The sequence below is a fragment of the Nymphalis io genome, chromosome 28 (genome assembly GCF_905147045.1).
Source record: "Nymphalis io chromosome 28, ilAglIoxx1.1, whole genome shotgun sequence".
In the NCBI taxonomy this organism is placed as follows: Eukaryota; Metazoa; Arthropoda; class Insecta; order Lepidoptera; family Nymphalidae; genus Nymphalis; species Nymphalis io.
The window spans coordinates 469,265-491,575 of record NC_065915.1 but is presented as its reverse complement, the minus strand read 5'-3'; the positions used below and the strand labels follow the sequence as shown (position 1 = coordinate 491,575).

At 34.1% G+C, this 22,311-nt stretch overlaps 3 protein-coding genes across 3 annotated transcripts in view; 1 reads left to right on the top strand and 2 right to left on the bottom strand.

Moving 5' to 3' along the window:
- LOC126779282 (uncharacterized) overlaps positions 1-7,071 on the bottom strand; it is a 37,967-nt gene extending 30,896 nt beyond the window's left edge. Inside the window, exon 1 of the mRNA XM_050503259.1 lies at positions 6,908-7,071. The gene's annotated coding sequence lies outside the window, so the exon portion shown is untranslated. The remainder of the gene's footprint in view (positions 1-6,907) is intronic.
- A 740-nt stretch (positions 7,072-7,811) lies between these two features.
- Positions 7,812-9,265, top strand: LOC126779306 (LYR motif-containing protein 4B). Its single transcript, XM_050503304.1, has 3 exons — positions 7,812-7,978; positions 8,068-8,188; positions 8,711-9,265. The coding sequence occupies exons 1-3, from the start codon at positions 7,890-7,892 to the stop codon at positions 8,765-8,767; spliced, it is 267 nt and encodes an 88-aa protein (XP_050359261.1). The 5' UTR covers positions 7,812-7,889; the 3' UTR covers positions 8,768-9,265.
- A 575-nt stretch (positions 9,266-9,840) lies between these two features.
- On the bottom strand, positions 9,841-20,656 carry LOC126779287 (uncharacterized). The gene is made up of 14 exons (XM_050503275.1): positions 20,524-20,656; positions 20,081-20,201; positions 19,173-19,268; positions 18,314-18,448; positions 17,851-17,986; positions 17,685-17,740; positions 17,247-17,346; positions 16,677-16,745; positions 15,887-15,958; positions 15,265-15,419; positions 14,727-14,831; positions 13,869-14,016; positions 12,574-12,687; positions 9,841-11,900 (listed from the first exon to the last, which is right to left on the bottom strand). Exons 1-14 carry the CDS (start codon positions 20,600-20,602, stop codon positions 11,784-11,786), a joined length of 1,503 nt encoding a protein of 500 aa, XP_050359232.1. The 5' UTR covers positions 20,603-20,656; the 3' UTR covers positions 9,841-11,783.
- Positions 20,657-22,311: the final 1,655 nt, after the last annotated feature.

The window sequence follows — 22,311 nt, the reverse complement described above, 5'->3', positions numbered from 1 at the left end:
CCTACAAGTACCTCGTACGGCTGTGAAAGATGTGTCCTGAGACCGATAGAACACGTCTTTATCCTTTAAAAAGACGTGTTAGGAGTCGAGGTCCAGCTCCAACTACCATTCAAGAGCTGAAAGAGGCCGTTATTGCAGAGTGGCGAGGCATTCCATGACAATTGATACAGGACAACAATTGATATTGTTTTTTTTTAATAAGTTTAATTGAGTAATTATGATTTATTTTTATTTTTATACTAAAAAATTGTTGAATTATTTTGTAGTACAAGTAGGTAAATAAAAAAAGTAAGTTTTTGACAAAATTATTGGTAAAGTGCAGTTACATAATTAGTATTTTTAGTTGTATTAGGTACAAGGTATTATTTACATAAATATATGAGAAGAAAACATACGAGGCCCTCAGTAAAACGTATTATTAGCGCAATGTGTACATGCGGGTAGATAATTATGATTGCTTACTAAATACTATATAATAAGTAAGTTACGTGATTCTGAACTACAAAATACGATGAAGTATAATGTGTTCACTTCAGTAGAGCTGAAAAGTAAAATAATACTGCAGATAGATGCCGATGCCTGAATCGCGTTAACGTTACGTTCACTGTACGGTATATATAGGGCGCCCTACCGACTATGCTCGAGCCTAAGGGTCCGTTCACACAGACCGGCTCGGAGAGGAGAGCAGATTTTTATCACGTTGGAAACAGTGTTTTGAGTGATTGTAGTAAAGTTTATTTTTGCATTTGCACCTTTTTTGTCATTAAAAATGCCTGAACGCGCTTCGTGTGAAGTAATAAAAGGAGCCGACCGGCTCCGCTTGCGTGCTCTTTCACGCTCGCGCAGCCGATCGGCTCTGATTGCGTGCTCTTTCAGATTCTTTTGCTTTCAGATCTCTTCCAGCCGGTCGATGTGAAATAGTTGGCGGCTCCGCTCCGGCCAATTTCAAGCGTATACGACCCGGTCTGTGTGAAAAGAAAAAAGCAGGCCGATGCTCTCCGAGCCGGTCTGTGTGAACGGACCCTAACTATTTTTTATATAGAATACGTAGGCGGACTCGCAAATCGGCCACCGGGTCAGTAATCACCGGCGCCCATAGACATTAGCGCTGTATAAAACGTTAACCGCTGCATACTACCGAATCCTTATTTAATAAGTAACAAGTACGTTGGTACTTTGCTTGCACCGAGTAAAAGACCTGCATCAATGCGTTACTTCAAAAACGATTAAGTACACCCGAATCTACTGGTCGTACAGGCCAGTACTGATACAGGCAATATATATAAGTACTTGTATGTTTCCACATTGCGCCGTTACCGCGAAGACGAAGTCCTCGGCCTGCAACGCAACGTCGACAGACGGGACAAACGCACGCGCTCCGCAAAGCGCCTCCGTCATTACAACATACTAAGCTGGAGCGTTCTCACAGAAGACACCCTTACAACGATCGTCTAACTCAACTATCACGTGGGCTCTCCTTTTCACGCTTGTCTTCGTACTCGACCCGCAACCGGAGACGCAGCCAAGGCCAGCAATACACAATTCAGAAAAAAATACAGTGAAGTGGCTCCAACTTCAAGGCGAAGTACTCGCGCCCGGTGACGCCGTCAAAGCCGGGAGGGTCAACAGCAATTAGACATAAAAAAAAGAAAGTTATTCGCTTTATATTCACGTCGTACGAGTTAAAGTCAGTCGACCTTGAAACGGAGTTTTGTTACTTCGTGTAAATCTTATTATTATTATATAAAAAAAATTGCGTGTGCGTGAATACGAACGTCGACAAAGGGAGATTACCAAGGTTTATAAGTAAGACTGTTATTTTCTGTTTATTGTCTAATGAGACTTACAAATTCTCTTTTAATGTATGTCATTTTTTATCTCAATTTATTTATTTCTATTTTTATGGAAACAAACGGTACGTAATAAATTTCATAAATATTAAATATTAACAAATCAATACCAACAAAAGTTTCCGATGATCGTCTAAGACATAACAAAGTGCAGGCGTAGATGCAACGGATGAAATTATCAAGTAATTAGAAATTAGATTTAAGTATAGTAAGAACTTGTTAACGTCTCACTGCTTGACTAAGGTTTCTTTTACGTTTGAGGAGGCGGTTAGGAGCTTATTCCCCCACGCTGCTCAAAAGTGGATTGATGGAATACACACTTAGGTAAGACTATGTGCAAGCTCGTCTGGGTAGGTACTACCCACTCATCAGATATTCTACCCCAAAACAGCAGTACTCGGTATTGTTGTTTCGGGTTGAGGGTGAGTGACAGGCACGAGGGACATAACATCTTAGTTACCAAGATTGTTGACGCATTAGCGATGTAATATTTCTATAGCAATGCAAGAAATATTTCTCACTGTGCCAATGTTTATGGGCGGTGGTGACCACATACATTCTGTTACAAAAAATATATAAAACTAACTTGATTCGGTACGTTCGGCGAAAAACTTTGTAGATACTCTTTTTCATCAAACATTTACGAAACAAAATTCCCACTAGTCTGAACATCTTATGATTATTAACATTATATAACAAGCGAATCATTTACAGGTATAAACGTTACACATTGAAACGTAACACCGACGAGCACGAGATGAATTATAAACAATACATAAACATATAGAATCTCAATAGTGCTCAACTGGGTTTGAACTTTGGCCGAGATTTACTTCTTCTGCCCTCTTAGCCATCACGCAAAGATATCTGACGTGATGCAATCATATTTATTTATTTATTGATATAAGAAACAACATCGGCATATGCAAAAAAAATTACGACAATAGTAGGCCAGTAGTGTGATACACCATTATAATTTACAACAATAGAATTGAATTACATTACACTACAATATATCAACTTCCGATTCAACCATAATTATATACCAAGGTAGCTTATTATATAATTACCTATGATTAGTCAACAAGATAGATCACTAGATTTAGGTACCACCTACTTATATTTTCTACCGCCAAACAGCATACTTAGTCTTATTGTGTTACAGTTTGAAGGGTGAGTGAGTCAGTAAGTATAGGCACAAGAATAACGTCTTAGTCCCCAAGGTTGGTGACGCATTGGCAATGTAAGGGACGATTAAAGTTACTTTTAGTACCAGTACCAGCAACAGCCTGTTAATGTCCCACTGCTGGGCTAAAACCTCTTCTCCCTTTTGAGGAGAAGGCTTGGAACATATTCCACCACGTAGCTCCAATGCAGGTTGGTGGAATACACATGTGGCAGAATTTCAGTGAAATTCGACACATGCAGGTTTCCTCACGATGTTTTCCTTCACCGTCAAGCGCGAGATGAATTATAAACACAAATTAAGCACATGAAAATTCAGTGGTGCTTGCCCGGTTTGAACCCACGATCATCGGTTAAGATTCACGCGTTCTAACCACAGGACCATCTCGGCTGTTTTAAGTTACTTACAGTGATACAAAATCTTAATAACAATGTACAGTGAAAATCAGATATGTCGTCAGTCGTACCCTTCTCCTTAACGGAAGAGTTTTCGCCAAAACTTTTAACAATAAATAATCAAGTGTAACGCTTCTATATTGAATAATTTCTTGTTAATATAATTCTCATACCCAGCAGCGGGTTTTCGGATTCTTAATTGTTACTTACATTCATAAATTTGTAACAATATCATAAATTAATGTATATTTCGATTTGCTATTGTAGGTTACGCGCAAATTAGATTAAAGTGAATTATACCTAATTCTGAGTTGGCTTTCCGACATGTTGAACACTTGGCTTCAGTAAGCATTAAGTTATTTGCACGCAGCCAATGGACATTATTGTTATAAAACATTACCAACTTACTTATAAACATTGCTTTGCAACTATTTAGTTAAACACTTTTATTTTTTATTTGGTATTTTTAAGGGGCCTTTATAGAGAATATGTTTGCTCTTTCTGTCATCATGGATTTGACATACGAAAAACGAGACGCAGCATTGTTTAACTAGTTACCTGCTAAACAATGATTATAAAGCCATCAATCAACATTGTAAAAATATTTATTACACATTGCTTGTAGACATTCAGTCATTTGTGATAAGATTGGAGCATTCAATAGAGGTATTTAAGTTTTAAATATTTATCAATATCTTATAAATATTATATATACATAAGTAAATCCACATAAGCAATCATTGAACAATATTGTGTTTATATATATATATATATATATATATATATATATATATATATATATCTCCTATTATCTCTATCTATTTCTATATCCACAGACAATCTGCAGCTTTGTTCAAGTTAATAGTCTTTTTTTAATTGCTTACAACTATATAAAAGACACTAAAGTTCTTAATATTAATCAGATATATACACTCGAAACTTGCATTAGGAAAATAATCACTCAAGAAATACACTTTCATAAAAAAGCACATTTAGCACAAGAAGAGGAAAACAAACGAGTTTGTTAACATTAGAAGCAAGTCTGGGAAAAAAATATTATGTTGGAAGAAGTGTCAATGTACAATAAGTAACCAGATGTAACTGTAAATATTGAAAGATTTCCTATATTTAAGAAACACCTTATAAATTAGTACAAAATAGCTGTTAATTAATGGGGTCTCCACCACTATATGATGTGTTATTAATATTTTTTTTAATAGAATAGGAAGGCGATTGGCATATGGGCCACCTGATGGTAAGTGGCCACCAATGCCCATAGACATTGGCATTGTAAGAAATGTTAATTATCGCTTACATCACCAATGCGCCACCAACCTTCGGAACTAATATGTTACGTCCCTTACGCCTGTTATTACACTGGCTTACTTATTTTTCAAACCGGAACACAACAATATCAGCAGCAGTACTGTTTTGCTTTGTTTTGTAGAATATCTGATGAGTGGGTGGTATCTACCCAGACGAGCTTGCACAAAGCTCTACCACCAGTAAATTTATAAATAAATAATAATTAAAGTAATAAATGAATTGAAATCGAAATATACTTTAGTCGAGTACGCTTGTGTAAGTATTTTTACTTGCTTGTAGAAGGCCTGCAGCGGTTCGAGAGTTAGTAATTATATATCTTTATGTTTTACGATGTTCATGAGATTAACGAATATCTTAACTGCCTACATTTGTTTTAAATTTCAAACTATATAATTGTATATTATTGTATTTTCTCATTTTAAATGAATTATGTATTGTTTTCTTTATGAGAAATAAATGTCTTTAAACCAAATTAAATAAAAAAGGGAAAAAATGAGAGTCAGTGAATATACACAGTATATGTATGATGATTGCCTATGTGGATGCAGTAGTTACTCGGGGTGCTTCACTGTTGAAATTCATTCATCCTGACCCTACGAGGTGCTTATACATATAATATCATTGGTAAAGCTTGCAATGTACATGTTATTGTTACTATAAAATATATAAATTTTACACAAGTTATTTACTTATAAACAAGTAAATATATTGTAAATAGCTTAAAGAAGAGCACTGACGAAAAATAATAAATTAAGTTATGTACTTAGTTTTTTTAATATGGCCATATCTCGGTGAGTGTTGTAAGAGCGAAAAAATAAAAATTTCTGATTAATAAGTTGCCAATTAAGGATGTAAGCCCATTAACCACCAAATACATGGAAGCAGCGAAACAGCATTCCAACACAAACATTTCTAACATTGGCATCACGCAGCTGGCTATAAATCTTTGCCGTTTTATTTTTTTTTGCAATTTATGCACTGAAGTGGACCACAAAAATATGTGGCACTTGTGTTATGTCGATAATAAAATATTATGAGCAAAATGTATTGTTATAAAAAAAAAGTAAAATGTTTTTTAATGGTGAGTCCCTTAAAAGATTAATTTGATTAAAAAACAGGCACTCTTGTTCATCAAAAAGTTCAACAACAAACATCAATCAACAATTGTTAACAATGTAAAAAACAATAACCCCATAAATTTGCCTTTTCTTCTCTCAAGCAAAAATTTTTATTTTTATGATTCATAAGAGTGCTGAATTAATTAAAGTTTTCTAACAGTTCCTAGACAATTTCAGAGCTCCAAAAAATTTCAAGTGTGTCTAATTTGAAAAAATTTGAATTAGTTAAGTTTAAAAAAGGCAATAATTTTACTTGGCATAATGGATTTTCGTCTTGCATTTCAGAGGACTACTAAAAAATTCGTATCTAAATTGCCTCAGTCATTATGGGCAAAGTGATTACTGTTTAGAATCACCTCTGGCCTCCTAGTACAATCAAGTTAAGGAACAATCATTTCTGGTTGGTGTGCTTATATTGACCATTTTCATAAGCTCGAATCATCAATCAAAATAATATATATAATATTAGGTTTGTAATCGCGATCATATACATTTTTATTTTACCCGATGTTTCGTCCAAGTTACACCTCGTCGTAGTCAACTCGTAACTCGTAACCCGAATTTATACAATTTATATTGAAACCTCATTTATCATTCTAAGCATTTTCATTACCAATACTGAAAATTAAAAAAGTATACATAACACAACAAGCCAAAAAATTCATCACCATTATACTAATGAATAGGTACTATAAAAATATGTCAATAGCTTGTCGTGTTGAAAAAAGCGCCATTATTCTTTCTCGAGAAAAGCATCTCTCCGTGAACTCTATGTAAAGTCAAGGACAACGAGATGTATCCAACAAAATAACTACGTATTTGTACATAGTCTGCTCGCTTACACAACGGTACACGCGCGAAATATTCCATGAAAACATATTTACAATTGACTATTTTCTATTATAAATATTATGGACACGACATTTAACACAATTGAAGAACAATTTGTCTTTTCACACGACATCGCAAAACAAAAGTTATATATTAAAAAGTTACATACATAAAATGTATCATGAATTAAACATTACTCACGTTTGTGTGGCTGAATTAAAAAATATTTATAACACACTACTTTCACTTTTACTTAATTCATAACTTTTATATTCAGCTTGGATTTAAAACTTAAAATTTTGATAAATATTTACAAGAAAACTGACAACAGCCATTCGTTCAATAATGAGATTTTGACTGCGGGAGTGCGGAGGTTTACCGTTTAGGGCTGCCTACTGCGGCCATTTTGGGGCTACCATATAAAATATATAAACTGCCCTTAAAACGTCTTAACGTCTGATGGTTTTATCAAATTGGAAGATGAAAATGAAATGTAACAAAATACGAAAAAAAACATTTAACAATTTTTAATATAATTGTTATACAAAATATAATTATTCTTTCACAAGTGTACGTTTCCATGAATTAAAAGTAATCTAAGCTCAAGTAATCAAGTTTTTTCGTTATTTTTTTTTTCGTAAATGTGCAATTGACCGCTTAAACACAAATTGATGGTGAATCGTCAATGATGAATCATTTGAGCGTTATATTTTTTTCTGAAATTCAACTGATTGTATTAATAATTATTAATAAAAATATTTATTAATATTTTTTTATTTATTTTTAAACACACCGCTTACAAATTAAAGATTACACTTGGTTTCTTATTTCCCAAATTTTCGAGGTATAAGTATAACTATAAAAAACGATCAATATTTTATAAATAATTTTAAAGCAACTTCACGGGTAATATAATTGTAATGGCAACATAAATTACGTTTCATTTTAACGAACTCGTTGTATCTTTTCCGTGAAAAGGGTTCTATTTGCTTAGTTTTTGTCTGAATAGCACTAAAAAGGATACTTTATTCTGAAATATTTATTTTTACAATAATTTGGCTTTATACGTATATTACCAACTTTAACACAAAAGAGTATTAATCTAAGCTTCTCGTAGTTTGGAACGCAACTTTATTTACATTTTTCATAGTATAGAAAAATCTCGGGAAAAAATAGCATAAAAATGGCAGCAGGCATACCACGGACCCAAATTTTATCGCTTTACAAATCACTTTTAAAAGAGGCTCATAAATTTACGAATTACAACTTCAGGTAAATTTTTATACAATAGAGAAAGAAAAATTTAATTACATAACCTTAAAAATATTTTTTTACCATTTCATACAAATTTAATGTTTTAGATGCTATGCCTTAAGGAGAGTAAGAGATGCTTTCACAGAAAACAAATCATTATCTGATCCAAAGTTAATAAAGAAAGCGTTTGAAAATGGTAAACAGAATCTAGAAATTATCAAACGCCAGGTAAATTTTATATTTTATTTTATCGTCAAAGACCAATTTATTTTGTTTTGTTTAGTACCAATTGGGTTCGAAAGCCAGTGTAAATACAAACATTACTTGCCTTGTTGGTCTAATGGCTAATTATAAGGTCTAGATCCCGAGGTCCTGGGTTTAAAACCCAGGTTGGGCCGATAAAAAGTTATTGACTTCTACGAAGATCGGCCTGCTACTGAGAATCTTCGAAATCTGGAAGGAGGTGGAGATGAAAGTGTGTACATCTCCGTGCCTTGGAAAGCATGTTGGCCTGTTAATCCTTCCTCTTATTAATAACAAAAACAAATGTGTTTGTGAGAGACAATGATAAATCTGTAATATAACACACAGAATTACATAATTCTATTAATTTTTCAATTATTTTAATTAAGTTAAGTATAGTTCTATACATCAATCGTAGGTATGTTTGATATCGAGTTCTCCTCGGTAAGACGTAAAAGCATCAAGAGATAAAAAAAATTATAACTATATGATTCTTTTTCATTTCAGGTGATAATTGGGGACATGTACAGAACTGAGAAACTTGTAATTGAAAACTTACAATAGATGTCAATGGTACGAGATAAACAACATCTAAGAATTGATTTATAATACATCTCATTAGTACTGTGATAGTAATCAGATATATAACAAAAATATTGTAATAAAGAACAAACATGTGTCCTGTTAAGCTGCTTAATATTTAGCCCATTTTTATTAAGTTTCTTCCTACAAGTATTCTTCGAATTGATTAATAACATTGCAAATAAATTTCAAATTTCCATTGTCTTTATAAATTGAATGGTACAACAATGCAAGACATAAGCTATGTAGAAAAATACTTTTATTTTTAATATATATTTATTTTATTTCTGGTATTATTGCAATTTCCACTAAATAAAAATTCTTATAAAATAATGTGTTATAAATATTCTAAAATTGTTTCTTAATGCTGAGTTTTTGGCATCTGAATACTTTGCAAAATTCAACAAAAAAAAAAAAAAAAACATTGTATCAAATTAAAAAAAAATGTAGCACGCCAGAAAAGAACAAAAAAAAATGTAATCACAAATACTAGAACTGCTTGTCAAATGCAACATTCGAAAATTTTATTTTCCAGCTTTCAATTTATATACTTTTATATTATAATATAGCACTGCCTATTATAATATAGCACAGAATAATACTTATAAGTTATTTTATCTGTTATATTATGAGTTATAACATCTGTTAACAATATGACGTAGCTGTGTTATTATATCTACTTTATAATTTCTAGTCTTCACTTTGTGTTGAAAATTATTTAAGTACAAACAGAACATATATGACAATTATAGTATTTAATCATTACATACAGTCTAGTTTTACCATCCCAGCAGTTCATTGGCAAGATTGTGTTTTTTTTTAATATCATGACTAACGTCTCTAAGTATTCTGCCTATGACATACAACAAAGGTGACACGTCATGGTAATTATAAATCAATTATAATGGTTCAGTGAATAAATTAGTTTACATTACAGCTTGGAGTTGGTCTTAAGTGCCGATTGACGGATGTTATGAACAGGCAAATAATAAAAAAATCGAATATTCATTGACTAAGCTTATATCTGCATTTATTTACAAACATATTAATTAAAATTTAGTTTTTTAAACGAAAATGCAATTTTCGTTGCTGTTCAAATGATTAAGGATTAATAAAATATTGCAGTGTATTATATTTTGCATTTCGGTTATATATAATGTATTGATTGATTTGTTGTGTTTTAAATAAATAGTATTAAAAGTAGAATGCATTATTGAGTTTTATTTGACTTACAACTTAAATAGATAAAAAGGAAAGTACTGTTATATGTATTTAGAGATTGAAAAATAAAAAGATTATCATAAAAATAAGTGTTTTCTGAAACGTGTTTTGCTTAACTTAAGTAATTGTATGTTGTTTTTGGGTTGACTGTCTCGTTGGTTCAGTGGCCATTAGATCGCAGGCCCAGAGGTCCTGGGTTCAAGCCCGGCGTCGGATGAATTAAAAACCTATATGATTTTTTTTTAAATCTAGTAGCAGAAGAGTGGAAATTAGCAGTGGACTTCGGAACATCGTCATACTTCAGATGGCACATAAAGCCGTTGGTTTTGTGCCTTAACCCTTTCCGGTCGTGTCAGATTGCCGTCCCATTGGATTATGAGATTCAGAGTGGAGAGTGCACAAGTGTGTGTTTGCATTTTAATATGATTGCGTAGTTGGCTGGTCGTCCTCGAGAATGGCCTCCGTGGCCAAAACCAGTCAGAAGCGCAATCAGTATGTTCGGATAACACCAGATCGGCAACGATACCACTGAACTTAATAACATCTTCGATTCTTGGCAACGCGAACAAGTCTGCGACATCAAAAATATCGGAATGGACGGTAACAGAAAGTTATTTTTATGGTTAGGTACTAATTAGCAAGTACAGAACTAGATTTGGAGGATCTTGGGCCTTGCGCAATGAAGAATTAGAGGTTTGGTAGTAGCACAAATCGGGAGCTTCTATACATTTTCATGTAAAGGTTTAGGCTTTCCCTATATCAAATTCTATGCAAATAAAAGGCAAATTTTATAAATATTGACACTTATACGCTTACGTACGTACGCTCGACGTTCAACAATAAAACACTGGCTTATATGAAACATCTATTGTGATGCAGCTATTTAGCTAAATATTCGTAATATAAATTTATAAATATTAACAAAAGTTGATAATTAACAAACACAAAAGATGATATTAAATCACATTACATAACTTATGTATTATTATTTTCAACGAGTGATTGGGCGTTTAATGAACAACATGATCGAAAAACACAAAACCACTCGTCAAAGCAATTTAATCAGTTTTATATAAATATAATATATATTTCAAGATCTTATTAACAGCATTTAAAACAAAACTATTGATTTTATTACGTATTGTTTAAAATAATATTTCATTGGTAATATTTCATATTAAAATTCAGTCTACAGCATATTTAGGAGTGGGTACAACAATAGTCCAAGAAATCGGCCTTACATAATGTTACGATGCCCTGACTTCTGAGACAACGTAAAAATACAATGTTATTTTCATTGCAAGTTGCCGTTGCTTAGCATATTTATTCCATAATTAAATAAATATCCTGCTTGTCTCTATGTAGTCGAAGTTATAATAAAAACCAAATGCTTATTGAAAAAAATTCCTAAGAAAATGTCAAAGCTGAAAATAGTGTAATTTTGTACTGATGATACTTACGATTTGCTACTTCAAGTAGTTTATTAATAATAATTATTGTTAATCAATAATCGCATATTACCTTTCTTGCACTGTAAATTTCCTCGTTCGTCGGCTGGTTAATATTCCTATAAAGATTTATTTTCTAGACGTAAAAAATTATATGATCTTACAAAATGACAGTTTTTACTTTACTTTTTTTCGACCCGACCAAGTGTTTGAGCTGAATGCTTCGTCTGATGGATGACAACTTTATCCCGTTATGACTTTAATTATTACAAGAATAGATTTACATTAGAGTTACATTTACTTTTAACATACACACTCGTAGTCAAAGATTAAAGAACGCTGCTGTCTTCTAAAGATACAACGTTCTTGTCCAGTTCCGCAGAAGACAGTTTGTTGAAGCGCTTCTTTTTATCTTCTTTAAAGTGGTGTTTCTTGTGACCTCTGTTCTGTTTAATGTAGTTTGAGGATTAGTAAATATCACTTAAGATTTACGCACCGAAGCAGGGACATGATATACGATTCTATAACGAACCTGCAGACATTTTACGAGTGCTGCTATTCAGTGGCGCGATTCTTTAAACTCGTTAGAGTTAACAGATAGATATATGACAATACTTCGAATCATTGTATTCCGATTAAGGGAAGTCTACGGGCAGTGGTGACCACCATTAGGTGACCCATTTATCAATCAACCTACCTATTATAAATTAAATAAGTATTCGACTAAAGATAATATAGACGATAAAAGGTATAAAATTTTATGCAAGATATATAATTATTGTAAATACTGAAAACATATGTCTAGCTACCTTTATATAAAAGTAAACACAGTGCTTTTTGTCGGTTTTTCGTACAATTAAATTTTAATGATGCCCAAATCATAAATGGCTTGGTGATCTTCAAACGCACTTGAACTAATCATCATAATTTACAGCTTAGAACCATCTCGATCACATCAACTTTCAACAGAAAAAACCGTATCAAAATAGGTCCATTCGTTTGGGAGCTACCATGCCACAGACAGATACACACGTTAAGCTTATACCACCTCTCTTTTTACCCCCGATGTGCAATAAAAGTGTATTTTCTCTTAGCAAAGGTTTACAAGAGAACTATTACCTTCCGCTTCTTCTTGTGCCCGCGTTTCTTATGTTTCTTGTCCTCACCGGAGAGATCGACCGCGTGTGACTTGCGCCGACTTTCCACCGGAGCCATGTACGTCGGCAACGGTTCCTTTTGGAAAGTACAAATTCCTGACTATGAACTAGACTTTCTAAATAATATGTTTATTAAATAATACAAATTCAATATATATTTCATTATTATAACTTTAAGTAATAGAGCTGAAAAAATATAGTATTGTATAATAATATAATAGTAACAGCCTGTTAATGGCCCACTGTTGGGCTAAGGCCTCCTCTCCCTTTTGAGGAGTAAGTTTGGAGCTTATTCCATCACGCTGCTCCAATGCATGTTGATAGAATACACATGTGCGGGATTTCAATGAAATTAGACACATGCAGGTATCCTCATGATGTTTTCATTCACCGTCAAGCACGAGATGAATTATAAACACAAATTAAGCACATGAAAATTCAGTGGTGCACTAGGCCATCTCGGCTACCGAGAGTAGTCGATGGCCTAGAAAAAAGGTAATAGAATCGTAATTGTCACGAGCCCAATGGCGTATATTAAGTTTGGCGGCCCCGGACACAAAACAAAAAAATGCTCTTCATTTACGGATAAAAACTTATTATATTGTTAATTAAGAGCAGGTAGGTAAATAAGAATGAGTTTTAGAGTACTTGTTTGATGTTGATTCATTTTTAAATTCATTTTTAAAGACAAATCAGAAAGTAGCAAGAAATGCGTAACGATGATGGAAGGTGCCTAGATTGTCATCCCGGGTACGAGCGCACTGGACCATCGGGTACGTTACTTCGTTTGCCCATGTATTCTGTGCATCATCCATGGTTCTTGTAGGTAATCGTGCAAGCCTGTCTATATAGATACATTACACTCTAGACAGATACCATACACCATTATACCAGCGATTCTGTTAGCGGTCTTGTTAGCGGTTAAAATACTCTTCGCGAGCAAGCCCCAAGCGTGGTAGTCTTTTATAATAAGAAAATATTTATATATGTATAAGTTGAATTGCTTTATCTCGCCCTTGGCGGCCATTCGTGATGAAGACACAGGTGTAGGTACTAACCAACAAACGTTCATGCTGTTTAAGGGCCGGGAGCTACCTCCCGGTTGTAGTTCTACAACTAGTAACACTGTTAACTCCTGGCTGATAATGGGTTTACAGATAGATTACAATTTTTATACTGACGTGAGCCAGGATTTAAGCTCCTCAATATCGTAGTCTGACACAACATCAACGAGGCAATAATCAAATAGATACAAACCTTGGACGCTCCGGCTCTTCTAACGACGCTGTTGCTGGCGTCACTGAAGTAACCGTTCAGGTTGGTGTCTTCGACAAAGAGCGGCTGTTCGCTCGTCACGTCAGTCGCGCTGTGTAAATATTTGCTGCCTCGATTTTTTACTGTGAATCTGACAGGTTCAAATGTGAAATGGTTTATTTTAAAGTTATTTGAAAATTGTGTTGATTTTGTTGTACACAATCATTAAATAAAATCATTCAAATCGCAATTTAAACAATACAATATCACAAACACTTTTTACTTCAAAAGATACTTTTGGACATCAAAAATAAATCAAAAATAAATATAACTTATTATTGTTCCTTGCGGAACACCCAGTTATAATAGAGGATAATTTAACCCAGTTAAAATTCTTGAGGTTTTTGGCTTGAGTAATCACATCAAACTTCGACACTGTAAAGTTTTATCTTATATTAAAATGTTTCTTATATTACACATACAAAAGCTTTAGATAATCGCTGGTATACCATTAGTTGTGTTATCGTATGATTCGTAAAATTTTATTTGCTGTGAAAAACGATGCCATCGCTATGACAATTTTTATAAATATTATTTACGTAAGCTATTATATTATTTATATTATATTATATTATATTATATTATATTATATTATATTATATTATATTATATTATATTATATTATATTATATTATATTATATTATATTATATTATATTATATTATATTATATTATATTATATTATATTATATTATATTATATTATATTATATTATATTAGCTAGCTTAAATTATAGTTATGTATTTTGTTGGATCCTGGTGTTATATAAAGGAAAGATTAGGTAAGTATTATTTGTAATACCGTTTGTAGTGTTCGTTGTCAGAGTTGGGTTTTTTCGCTTTCTCAAAGTCGTCCTTTGCATTCTCTTTATCAGCTTTATGAGTATGTCTGTCTGTTCCCTCAGAACTGTAATTTAAATATATACATAAACTCTATGAAAAGATCGGAATTTGACCGTTATCGTATTGTTTTTTTTTGTTCAACTCGTGTTCACGTCGAAACGTTAGGAAAACATATGTGCGTTTACAATCTGAAGCTGAATATAATATACTTGTATATAATGTTTAATAGATGTACATTCCTTCCTGTAAAATGACACTATTTTTAAGAAATAGTTCGTTTCGTTTTAACGGTGAATTAATGTGCTTCCGATCATATTTAACGTACCTTTGTTTGTTTCTTTACTTGATAACATGAAGGTTAGAATTTCACCGTGTGCAGTGGAAGTTATCCTGGTTGGTTATCCAATCAAGTAACATACATTTATCATATTAAAATAAACGCTATTTTAACGATACAAACTAAAATAAACTCAATAAACCTTGATTCATATACTAACCGTTTCTCCGAACTGGCCACTTCGGCTTCAGGCAATTTATTGTGGACTTTCTCAGTCATCCTCTGGACGACATTTTCAATATCTCTCATTCTGTTTCCGATCGCGTCCACGAGTGCCTGCAGGCCGGATGGCTTTTCTTTCTTCTCATCGGGATTCTGTAAGATTCACAAATACATTTTATTTAAAAAGATATGTGTTGTTCTAAAAAAACTGACCTATTAAATCGACAGATAGTCAGTACTTTGGATAGAATCGATTTATTTGCTGTCTTTAATATTTGAATAAATATTATTGTGTATAAAGTTCGTGGAGTGGCTAGCTTGTGCGGATGCAACCCCAAGACCCAGGGTTCGAATTCTAGCGGTATTTTGTTTAAGTGTTTACTAGCAGCGCGGCGTTTGTCTGTGTTAGCTTCCGTAACCGTGCGTTCGGCGTCTTAAACCGTTAAATACATTCGTTTTCCCACACTTCATAATATAAATACTGTATACAAATCATTATTATTTATCGTGAGCAAAGCCAGGCAATATAACCATAATTATTGCATATATTCGAATATATAACTGCGATGAATATTTCTAATACAAATATATGTAGAACTAATAATATCAAGTTTACTTACTCGTTGACTTTCAACGTCCACCGCGGGGTCGCGCTCGTTCCATTGGCTCTGAGGAATGTCCGTCCACACCACCTGGACATTTAAATTTTTTTTTTATAGAATAGGAAGGTGGACGAGCATATGGGCCATCTGATGGTAAGTGGTCACCAACGCCCATAGACATTGGCATTTTAAGAAATGTCAACCATCGCATACATCGCCAATGCGCCACCAACCTTGGGAACTAAGATGTTATGTCCCTTGTGCCTGTAATTACACTGGCTTATTCACCCTTCAAACCGGAACACAACAATACCAAGTACTGCTGTAGAATATAATATAATTTTGCGGTAGAATATCTGATGAGTGGGTAGTACCTACGCAGACGAGCTTTGCACAAAGCCCTACCACCAGTAATCGCTTATTACGCTCCCACGTAAACCGCTCAGCCTATCATCATGAAAATTTCGTCCGCCCATCAATATGTTGTCAAGGATACAGAAAAAGACTTAGTTCACTTAATTCCTCCCATCAGGTGGGGTCGAAAACTAGTTTGTTTATAAAATCGAATACATACGTCATTTCCATACAGTTTCTTTTCTACAAACGAAAGCGACAATCACTTTATGACTTTTGCTGGTTATTGTATAATTATTTCTATTACTCTTGAAGTCTTGTTTATCTACTAATTTACATTATATATAATTACTGTTAAGAATATGTCAAATCAGTTTAACGAAATATAAAGTTTCTTACTTTTCGTTTTTCATATTATCTTTATTATATTCGCTCAAGCTGACGGAACATTTACCTTGGATTGTATATTTTGTGTAACTCCAAAGGCATCAGGAGTCAGTTTCTCGTCTGATGTGTCTTGTAACTGAAATCATTTGTTTCAATTAATTGAAACTTTTATTGAACACAACATTCAGAGCGATTACCCGATGATTAGTGGGCACCACCGCTCATAGACCTCGGCATTGACAGAAATATTAACCGTTACTTACATCGCTAATGCGTCACAAACCTTAAGAACTAAGACTTTATGTCTCTTGAGTCTTGTGCCTGTAGTTCACGGGTTTGCTCTCACTTCAAACCAGAACACAATAATATTCTTCGTGTGGTTCTTAAATGTGTGTGGATTTTGTGAAAACTTGCTTAGAGTTTTGAGTTCTAATTTAATAAATTTCGACTCTCGCGCAGTCGAAGTTAGCTGGTACTTTTTTCAAAACGATATTTTTATAGTTTATCTTATTAAGAAATGTAGATGCTATTGCTATGCTATGTTGGATGCCACTCTATCTGGAGTGATGTGTAAGATCTCATCAGACACGCCTCTGATAGCTGTAAATAATAAGTTGCATTATAAAAAATTTGTAACCTTATCATAAGCTTGTGTGTCTTCGAAGTCCACTTCGTTGTGGTCTCTGTTTTCTTCTATAACATCGGACCTGGGTTTCGGTTTCTTGACGCGTTTGTGCCTAAAGTTCAACAAAAAATGAATATTTGCGTAACATCCAAACAAAAGGAGATTTTTGTGTCTCCCACTGAGCAACGTGCTGGAGTGAGTTCCAAATGTTCTCCTTGGTATCTGGCTATTAATATGTTATATTTTCCTAGCAGTAGAACAAGTATTAAGAATGATGATACTAAAGTTTCATGTATTTGGGGATGGTTACACTTGTAGTATTTTACATAAAAAAATGGAAGTACTAAAAATATAAATAATCTTCAACCCACTTTATATTATTTATATTATAAAGTTTGTTCTTTTCATTTTTCAAATTATTCTTTCTTGATATAATTTAATTGTATTTACCTTTTCTGATCACTTTTTTCCGTTTTTTTTTCATCGTTTGCAGTAGAAAGCGCGATCTGAATAAATATAGAAAAAACCAAGATAAACAAAATATACTTCAAATAGGCTAATTAAAGCTACCAAGTAACCCAGGAGCTACTACGGGTTGGTACACTGCGGCGCTCACCACGACGTCGGGCGCGGGCGCGGGCGCGTCGCAGTCGGGCGCGGCCGTCGCTTTCTTGGACGACCTCAGCATTTTGTCGCGTGCCTTCTGTTCCACGTCCGTCTGTATTTCGTAAACGGGGCCCGTCGCGATGTTCCTGTAACATTTGTATATATTATATCATTCAAAAAAGACTCCATCGTGGGGAAAACTGCACGTCCGACTCGTTTCTGTTACAAGTATATTTTCCAACCTGTATTAGAGAAGTGTGGTGGAACGAGGTCCCCATTGTGATCTTACTGAGGGAAAAGTATGACATTTAGTTTTACCGTACTCTTTGCACCAGTAATGTTTTACTGAAACGTTACGAATTTGCCCTCACTTACTACTCTTATCTTGGCCAAAGAAACTGTTTGAGTCGTCATCGCCACTAGACACACGTAAACGTATTGACAGCAGGTTTTAAACATAAATATAAAATTACTTATTTCCAAAATGATCATCAGATGGCGGAGGTTTCTTCATCTTGTACATATGGCTCCAGGGCGCAGCCGGCAAGGTCTCCCAGGGCTGACCCAGGACTCTAGTCCACACCTCTCCCCGAACCACAACTAGACATCTTAACAAAACATATTACATTAAAGTTACGACAACTGTAACTACCAAGCCTTCATTTCCTGTAAGAATTTGTACCAATTTACGTGGAAGCAGCATGGTGGAGTAAGCTTTTAGTTGTAAAGGCAGTTCGAATGCGAACTAACTCTTAATAATGTGTTCGATAGTCTCACTACAGGACGAAATAAAAGTCTCTAATTCGTCCGGATGTGTACATATAATTCGTAACACAATACAGTATAAATACAATACAATAACACAATACTGGCATACATATAAAGTCAATGACGGTAACCAGAACAGAAGGAATATTCGGAATCGCATTAACATAAATTTACATAGATGGGAACATAATTATTTTAGGGCGACCGAAATACATCACTAGTGGAGGGTAACGTAGGTAAAAAATCACTGGCCACTGCGACGATCGTGGACGGCGCGTAGGCACCAGCCATCGGTACTGCTTAATAACGCCGTCCACTCAGGTTTGCGTCGTAATTAATATTAATTTTTTTTTTTTTTTTTTATTGAGTGTGTGTTCTCCACAAGCTCAAAACCAACCATGAGAGGAGCAGCCCTTTGCAAAACAGTGGGATATTTACAGATTGTTACTTACATACTTACTTACTAACCTGTTGACAGCAGATATCAATATAGATAATAATTATACTAAAAAATCAATCACTCAAAAATCCCAGACAAAAAAATATGTAAATAAGTAAGTGTACCTGAGCCTCGTGCAGCAGTACGGGAACTGCATGTTGGTGTCCTCCACGACTTCCTCGCATTCTATTGCGGACTCAGGAGCTTCGACGCGCTTGCAACTGTTGTTAAAATATTATTAGTCAAATATTTTCCTCAATCACATACTCTACGTGAAGTTCGGTTTCAATTGTGGATTATCGTGATTTGAATGAACAAGAAACTCAACAGTCAAGCGGGATTTTGGGTCGGCGGCAGTACCTGGCAGCAGGAGTTATGGAAGGGTGGAAGTGCTGCATTCAGAAATATTGATGATTTATTAATATAAGCAATACTCTTTACGACCATAAACATAACTCTTTATAAAGTATAATAGTTTTTTTTTTTTGAAAAAAGTGTATAGTCATGTAATTCAAGTTGTATTGGACTGAACCTAATGAAACCAAACCTCGACTCGTGGAGGTTTTTATTAGCACTTTTGAATCGCCATTCTAAAATATTAATTACCAATAAAGCGCAGGTAGCGCTTAGCGATTCAGAAACAATTGTAAAGTATATTTACAGTAACAGTACAGTAACAGCCTGTAAATGTCCCACTGCTGGGCTAAGGCCTCCTCTCCCTTTTTTGAGGAGAAGGTTTGAAGGTGTAGTAAAGTATATTTGAATAAAGATATTTAAATCGGCTACCATATAGTTCAAAATAAAGTTAGCTTGTGTCAAATTGTGGAACATTTACTGTTTCTTCCTTATTCTATATTATATATATATAACATAACACACTTACTGTTTCTGATGTGGTTTATAATGAGATAAATCGTCAAAAAGCACACCAGTTACTCTTTAAATGCATTTTCAATGTATTCCATATTATGTTTTTTATAAATTTATCGATGCACTCAGTGTACGTAGTGTTTTGTTAGACATCGTTACTCACCCCACAGTGTAAATAGCTAGGTTGCGCCCCCCCGGCTGGCAGCGGTGACGCGAACACGAGTACGCGTCTGCCCACTCCGTGTACGCCGCGTGTTTTTTCATCGTTCGTGGATCCGTGCAGTCTATTTGTTGAAAATACTCATTTGAAAATATAAATAATGACATTACATTTAAATAATAAAAATAATCAATGTCACATATCGCTTCCTTCAATACTATTGGTATAGCAAAGAAGTATAAAGTATACGCGGTACGCACACACAAGAATTTGAGTGGCGGAAAAAAAGGAGTTTGCGGCATAAGAAAACGTCATCCCGAGGAACGCCAATATATGCGTTACATTATTAAAATTCTTGTACATAAACCAGCCCAATCAGAAATACCACGAGATTTATCTTTAAGCCTTAGTAAAAAATTATTATATGTATATATAGAAATGCTCACATTGGTCCTTGAAAGACTCTGTCGCCGGACCGGCCGTTACAACGGCTATGTAACTTAAAACAATTATCAAGGGGAACATTTTAAGTCAAGGCGCGTTACATTAGTCTCGGTGCGTTCTATCCTTTAGGGTTTTCCGCAATGTGAAAATATCAATAGCGTTAAGACAATGCGAAGTACGTTGCGGTACTGTCGCGGTAGAAATCTGATTAATTGTAAAAAAATATATAACTATATGTGATTTAGTCTCGCGTGAAGTACGTGTGTTTAAGGAACTCACAGGGCTACGGCTAGAAAAATATAGTAGCTTACTTCCTGATGCCGCACTCGCCTCAGAGTGTGTTTCTTTAAAATGAAGCAGATTTCAGGAGTAGGAGGATAGTACTCATACATTTGTGCGCTATAATATTATCAAAGATCAGGAAATAAAAAAAATCAGCTGGAAGTTGTTCTTCTTAGTATATACACATATACTAAAAGTCATCATTTAAACGGTATACAAGCTCAAGTACTGCATCACCATCTAGCGGCGTGTTGCAATAAAGTGGATAATACTTTCTTCCTAAAACATACGTGCCAACTTTTATGGTGATCGATAACACATGTCGAAGTACATTAATCACAAGCTGATATATATACATATATATTATTTTCCATTTTTATTAATAACAATTAAAGAATTGTTATATATAATTATTAGAGTTTTAAATAATAAAATTAATCTTTAGCGTTTCTTCGTAACGATACATCACACGTTCACATCATTAAGGAGTTTTGTTTAAAAATAAACACAACACACGTCCGGAGAAGTTTTAGATTGCTGCTGAGAGATTAACCACTTCAACCGATTACGAGGCGATAGAGGAGGTTATGACTTAACACATTTATTTTACTTTGTAAATAAGTTAAAGCACATTTACAGGTTACCCCCATCCCTTCCTTATAGTATATATATTTAAATGTATATATTTATATAGTATATTTTGTTATTAGTTATTGTGTTATTAAATTAAATGATATTTGATTGTTATGTTTATAATGAACAAATAATAAATAAATGTGCTGTCTAATTGGAGGGCGATAGTCGCTACGACACAGTTTTATACTAATGTAGTTCCTATCGTATTTATTGTTTAAGATATGTATAATTTGTTCAAATAATTTGTTCAAATTGTTTGTTATATTTCTTTGCAAACGCCACTCTTCTTGAGTAACATCTATTACGTTGATGAAATGTAGGTTTGTTACTGAATACAAATCAAATCAAAACAAACGATACCTTCAAACGAGGCGTGAAGAAGCATCTTGCGGGCTGGCAAGGCGTGGGCGGCTAGTGCAGATCATTCTTTTAGAATAGGAAGGTGGACGAGCATACTGCCACCTGAAGCCACCTGAAGGTAAGTGGTCACCAAACGCCCTTAGACATTGACATTGTAAGAAATGATATATATAAAATCGCTTATAGATAAAATCGCTTATAGCCAATGCGCCACCAACCTTGGGAACTAAGATTTTATGTCCCTTGTGCCTGTAATTACACTGGCTCACTCACCCTTCAAACCGGAACACAACAATATCAAGTATTGCTGTTTTGCGGTAGAATATCTGATGAGTGGGTGGTACCTACCCAGACGAGCTTGCACAAAACCCTACCACCGAGACCAGACGCACGCGTGAAATCTGTTTTTTTTTTGGCTTTAAGATGCAAGCTTATAAAAAACTGCTTTGTCTCGATTCAATTCAATATTGTATATACTTATTTGTGTCCTGATTATAAATATTTTTTCAATA